Source organism: Sorex fumeus, unplaced genomic scaffold, assembly GCF_029834395.1.
Source record: "Sorex fumeus unplaced genomic scaffold, SorFum_2.1 ptg000131l, whole genome shotgun sequence".
Classification (NCBI taxonomy): domain Eukaryota; kingdom Metazoa; phylum Chordata; class Mammalia; order Eulipotyphla; family Soricidae; genus Sorex; species Sorex fumeus.
In genome coordinates this window covers 39,690,185-39,696,209 of record NW_026606188.1, presented here as the reverse complement: position 1 = coordinate 39,696,209, position 6,025 = coordinate 39,690,185, and the positions used below count along the sequence as shown (strand labels likewise).

At 55.2% G+C, this 6,025-nt stretch overlaps 1 protein-coding gene across 1 annotated transcript; it reads left to right on the top strand.

Annotated features, from left to right (window-relative positions):
- Nucleotides 1-349: 349 nt before the first annotated feature.
- PSRC1 (proline and serine rich coiled-coil 1) lies at nt 350-5,567 on the top strand. The gene is made up of 5 exons (XM_056139011.1): nt 350-381; nt 460-517; nt 1,102-1,537; nt 3,800-3,896; nt 5,527-5,567. The coding sequence occupies exons 1-5, from the start codon at nt 363-365 to the stop codon at nt 5,565-5,567; spliced, it is 651 nt and encodes a 216-aa protein (XP_055994986.1). The 5' UTR covers nt 350-362.
- Nucleotides 5,568-6,025: the final 458 nt, after the last annotated feature.

Here is a 6,025-nt window from a genome sequence, read left to right as displayed (position 1 = left end):
TGGAGGTGGGTTGGAGGGGTGGTGTGGGTGTGGTGCCGCGAGGAAGCGCAGGGTGCTCCGGGAGAAGAATGTGCCCGGAGGACGGTGGCGGGGAGGAGGCTTTGGGGAGAGGCCGATTTGCAGAGGGGGCGTGACGGCCGGCTGTGGAGAGGGATGCGGCTCTTAGCATCCTCCCGGGCGTGAACCAGGGCCAGTTACAGGTGCTACTCCCGGGAAGCTTGCCTCGCGCCCAGCATGCCCGTATCCTCCCGCCTTGCAGCCTGGAGATCCGGGGGCCTTGGACAGGACGGAGACCCGAGCAAAGGACTGCTTTCTCTTCCCGCTCGGGTCTAGGCAGACTTGATGATCCTAAGGACTGGAACATGGAAGAGTTGGAGCAAGGTAAGGAGCCCGTGGAGGGGACGATGAGGGCCTACGAGTGAGACCCTATGATGGTGTCCCTCCTGTCTTCCACTTCAGATGTAAAGTTTATTGCGGATGAGACCTTGGACTTTGTAGAGTCGTCATCATCTGACAGGTACCAGCTTCGTTTTCCTACTTTCTTTCCTCGGACTTTGCCATTTTATCTACGCCCCCATGCTGAATTATTTGCCTCTGGGGAAGATTTGTAGTGGTGAAACTGGAGGGATAGTACAGCTGGGATGGCGCTTGCCTCCTTGCATGTGGGTTCAATCCCTGGCACCACTTATGGTCCTCTGAGTCCTCCAGGAGTGACTCCTGAGTGTAGAGCCAGGAGTAATTCCTAAGTATTGCTGGGTGTGGCCAATTCTTTTTTTTAATTAAAATTTAAAAAGATTTGTACTGGCAATAATGGGTCCAAAAAGAAACACCAAGCTTAAGCAGGGTGTTACAAAGATAGGTAAGTGGATTTGCTGCCTCTTTATCCCACCATTGTTTCCAAAGCCACAACATTCATTCTGAAAGCCATCTTAGGCCTCCTGAGGACCAGTTTCTCCACACTTAGTGGCCAGTTCTCCCAGCCAGCGGTGGGCCTGGGAGTTTGGGCCTGGGTCCCCCGTCCTCTGTGCAAGGGGATGGCACCGTTTGCTGCTGTCTCTGTTCTGTGGGCCCAGCGCCTGCTTTGTGCTCTGTCTGTCTCAGCCGGGAGGAGGAAGACATAGCTGCAGTGGCGACTCCGGAGAAGCCCCTTCGCCGTGCCCTGTCCCACCGCAGTGACGTGAATGCAGTGGCCCCCACCCCCCAAGGTCTTTGGCTCAGCCTGGGCCCCTTCAGCCCAAAGAAGCTGGAGGAGATCCTGGTTGAGGGCCAGCGGCTGGCAGCCCAGCTGGAGCAGTGCTCCCTTCAGGAGCCCCCAAGTGAGGGCTCAACACCCTGCAGGGTGACGCCTAGCCTGCGGCGAGAGACCTTTGTGCTGAAGAACAGTCCCATGAGGGGCCTGCTGCCCACGGTGAGCTCGTCGGCGCGGAGCACTCCCCACTCCAGCAGCCTCACACCCCGACTGGGGAGCAGTGATCGGAAGGGGTCGGCCAGAGCCCTCCGCAGCGTGTCTGGGAAGAAGGCCCTGAGCACAAAGAGGGTGAGTCCAGATGCTGAGCTGGGGCTGGGCTCAGTGTTGGCTCTGGGTACTGAGCACCATGGGTATGGTCCCCACCCTTAAAAAGGGGGTGGAGTGGAGCGATAGTAAAGCAGGTAGAGGCCTTGAGCACTGCTAGGAGTAGTGTCTGCTCATTGTTGGGTGTGGCCTCAGAACAAAATAAACAGATACATTTTTGGCTTTTTAATTGGGGCCAGAGAGATACTGCAATGGGTAGGGTGCTTGCCTTGGATGTAGCTGCCCTGAGTCCAGCATCCCATGTTGTCCTCCTGATCCCACCAGGAGTGATTCCTGAGTGCACAGCCAGAAAAAAAAAATCCCTGAGCATTGCTGAGTGTGGCCCCCAAACCAAAATAACAACAACAACAACAAAAGGTCACCGAAGGCTGGGTTTGATTTGTGAGTCCAAATTACAGAGTGGGCTGGGATGCAGGTGCTTACGTTCCCTGAGGGTGATGGAACCAGTGTTTGCATTACAGCTGGAGGCCAGTAAAACACAGGTTCTGGGAAGGGTCAAAAGAGTTTTTACTGGTAATGGACTTGTGTCCGCAAAACCCACATCAGTGATAGTATAGCCAGTAGGCCGCATGCCTTGCACATAGCCAACCTGGGTTCAATCCACAGCATCCCGTGTGGTCCCCAAGCCCACCAGGAGTGATCCCTGAGTACAGAGCCAAGAATCAGTCCTGGGCACTGCTGGGTGTGGCCCCAGAACAAAGCCAAAAACAAAACAAAACAAAACAAAAAAACAAAGAAAATCTTCAGCATCTGGTCTGCACCATCACCAAAAAAAAAAAAAAAGTTTTTAATTGGGAAAGAACCGGGGAAGACTGGGTGGGCTGCAGACCAGTGGGCACTGGAGTGCAATAGAGCCCTTGGGGGGCTGGTGCCCTGAGGCACACTCTCTTATCTACAAATTGAAACAGAGTCTTGGGTTAGGCTTTTGGGGTAAACTGAGGATAAATTGTCCTTATCTTTAGGCTTTGGGGCAAGGACAGTTGCCTTCGATCTGTGAGTTTCAGTAGTAGAATTCTGCCTTCTGGAACTGTTGAGGTTGAATGGGACCCCAGAGCAGAGCAGTGGGGGCGAGCTAGCGTCAGTTATCAGCTGTCCGCCGTGGTGTTGACGAGGACCTTGGCAGTTGACGTCTACCCGTCCTTGCTGGTATCCAGGCCACTCTCCGCCTCCATCCCTTACCCAGCCAGCAAAACAGATTCTTCTTTCACTCTAGATGTTTTTTTCTCCCTTTGTGTTTCAGGAGTCGCCCACTTGCAATCTGTTCCCCGCATCCAAAAGCCCAGCTTCTCCTCTTGCCCAATCAACGCCTCGCAGCCGATCAACGCCTCGCAGACGACCAACGCCTCCTGTGCGGCCCACTCCTCCCATCCAGGGCCGAGCTGGGCCCAGTGGGCGAGTGATAGCAAGTGAGAAAACCTGGGCAGCCACGTGTGCGTGCACGGGAGCGGGTAGAGCTGCAGTTGGCCCTGGAACGCCTCTCCTGTCCCCCATGCAGGATCCCCCAACCCCACCCGGCCCACCCTGACCCTGCAGCCCGCCACCAGCAACTCTCAGCGCCTGGCTCGGCCACAGGGGGCCGCTGCTAAAGCCTCCAGCCGGCTGCCTGTCCCCTCAGCCATCCCCAGGCCAACCAGCCGAGTGCCACTGGCCAGGCGGAGTGTGCCACCCAGCCGGGGGGCCACACCCCCAGAGTCTCTGTCTGCTCGGAGAGGACTACCCAAGCCCAGTGCCGTGGGGCACAGAGGTGAGGTGGTCCGGCAGGGGACCCTCAGGGTGGGAACTGGAGGAAGGTCCCCCATCCCAAGCATGTAATAGCTTTCTCTGGCTCTTTGAGGCAGTTTGAAGATGGAAAGACCCAGTTTAGAGGACAATGGGGACCTGGGCAAAATGTTGGGTTTTCAGATCCCTGATGTACCTGGGAGTGGGCAGGGGCCTGGGGGTGCCCAATTCATGGCACTGATCCTATATATCTTTGGCCTTCATTGAGGTTTTCTTTTTGAGATGATCACTGGAGCATTCCATTAACTCCTTTCCTGTTGTTTTTTGGGGGGTAGGGGTGGGGTGCATTGGGGCCACACCCGACAAGTGAGATGCTCAGGGATCACTCCTGGTGGACTCAGGATGCCAGGGATCAAAAGTGGGTTGGCCACATGCAAGGCAAACGCCTTCCCAGCTATGCTATTGCTCCAGCCTCTAATTCCTTTCCTTTTGTTCACACCCATCAAGTTCCTGTTTCGCAGAGACCAAATCTTCCCAGCCTTGGTTCTGCTCGCAGCAATCTTCAGCCCCGGCCAAAAGGGGCTGTGTCTGCAGCACCTGCCAGGTAGGACTGGTTAGAGAGGTGGAGACCGACTCTTTCTCCCCATCGTCCAGCTTCCTGGCTGCTTTGCTTGCCAGCCCTGATCCTGGGTGCCAGACAAGAGCGGGGAGGCTGAACTCAGCTGAGAGTTACAGGGAGCTGAGGGCCCTTCTTCTGTGTCTTCAGGTAAAGAAACACTGCAACCAGTGAGAACTCAGCAGTATACCGTCCACTCACCGCCTGGTCTTGCCGCTTCCCAGCCTCCCTGGCCCTCTCGCTGGAGGCAGGCCCGGATTCTTGCAGATTCTGGCCCAGAGATGGGAGGAAGAGGCCAACGGCCTGATCCCCCAGGAGGAGAGACCAGGGCGGGCTCGGGGCATGTTAGGGGTCAGCTGGAGGGGGACTGGACTCTCTGGATTGAGAGATTTGGAGGAGAGCTCCCATCAGCAGCGAAATCAAGTAAGAAATGAGACAAGCAGGCGGAGGCTTGTCCTCAGCCCGCCCTCACTCTCAGCCCCGAGAGTGCCATCTGACTTCCAGGCTCTGCTGCACTGGACGTTTCCATGTGCATGGCCTATGCAGTCAGCCTCCCTGGCTCTCTGAGGAGCCATCACACCCTTTCCACAGCCATCTCCTCTGCTGGCCACAAGCCCATTTGGAGAGGCCGGGCCAGGCCCCAGAACCCTTTTCCTGGGAATGTTGTGAACTTGTGACTTTTTACCGACCAGTTTCTGATAAGTTCATTCCATTGGTCTGCCGTTTTCTAAAACTAAATAAATGTATTTTTATAGGCTGCCTCTGTGTGGAAAATCCTGCACCAATTTCTAACACTTTTGGACTAACTCGAGTCATTCCAGTGAGGGAGCCAGGAGGACCCCTCACCTCCCCCCCGTCAGGCACCTGATGGGGCTGGAGGCCCTCGAGGCTGCCAGGCACCCCGATTTTGATCCCAGCACTGCAGGGAAGGACCCCTCCCCAACAAAGGGTTCCATTTGACATGACTCTCTCCCTTGTGTATATTAATTGGCGACAGGCTGCTCATCTCACGACTTTGGGGGGTGAGGGGGAGGGGCGAGCAAGATTTATGTTATTAGAAGGTTCAGATCAAAGTTAATAAAGTTTAATTCGCAGTATGTGATGTTTTCAAGCCAGGGTCGGTCTCAGTAAATTACTTAGATCCTAAACTTAGCCTTTCCTGGTGAAGCAGTGAAGCCTATTAGGAATTCCCACTTCTTATCTGCTCTATTTATGGGGTGGGTTTGGGGGGGTCCTGTAGCATTTCAGTTCTCCCCCTCAGAAGGTGCATGCTGGAGGTGCACCCTATTCCCAGCCTTTACATCCTCCTTACATCCTATCTGGCAGGAGAATTCTCTGTGTTGGGGCCAAAGGGATAGTAACAGGGTTTAAGGAACTTGCCTTGAACTTGGCAGATCCAGATTAGCCTACAAACATCACTAAGAATGATCCCTGAGATGGCTGGGTGTGACCCCCAACCCCCCCAAAAAGGAAATTTAAAAAATTATTAGTGTTCTGTTATGCGGCAGCGAATTTCCTTCATGGAAAAGTTTTTGAGTGCAGGAGAGGGGATGTTTGCTGAGTGAATGACAAAGACTTCATTTAACGGACTCAGCCCTGGGCCTCCCCTTTCCCACAGCCTTTAACGCTTCCTTCCAGAACCAGCTCAGTTCCCTGTGAGCCTTTAAGGAATTTGCCCTCTTGGAGTTCAAACCCCGATGTACCCGGGCCACAGGGTAAAGGGAGGGGGAGTACCAGCCGCCCCCCCCACCCCCACATGCCCACAGACTCCTGGGCTCTCCGGGGTCAGGGACCCTCCGCTGCTCTCTTCATTCTCTGTGACTCATCTTCAGGTTCACGGAGCACATTCACCTCTACCCCTGTGATAGCTGCCTGGACAGTCACTCTGAGCCTCTGACAGCCAGGTGGGTTGCGGGAGTAGAGCTGGGAGTGGGGTCCTGGAGACAAACGCTGTAAGTTTAACTGGAAACGTTCAGGTGAGGTTTCCAGCTGCCTTGGCACCTAGTGAGCAGGGCGCGTTGAGGACCGACAGCTCCGCCTGCCCAGACACGCATAGGGGTAGCCACCAGATGGCACTTTGGATGACCTGGATGTGGGCCAGGCTGCAGCCTATATGC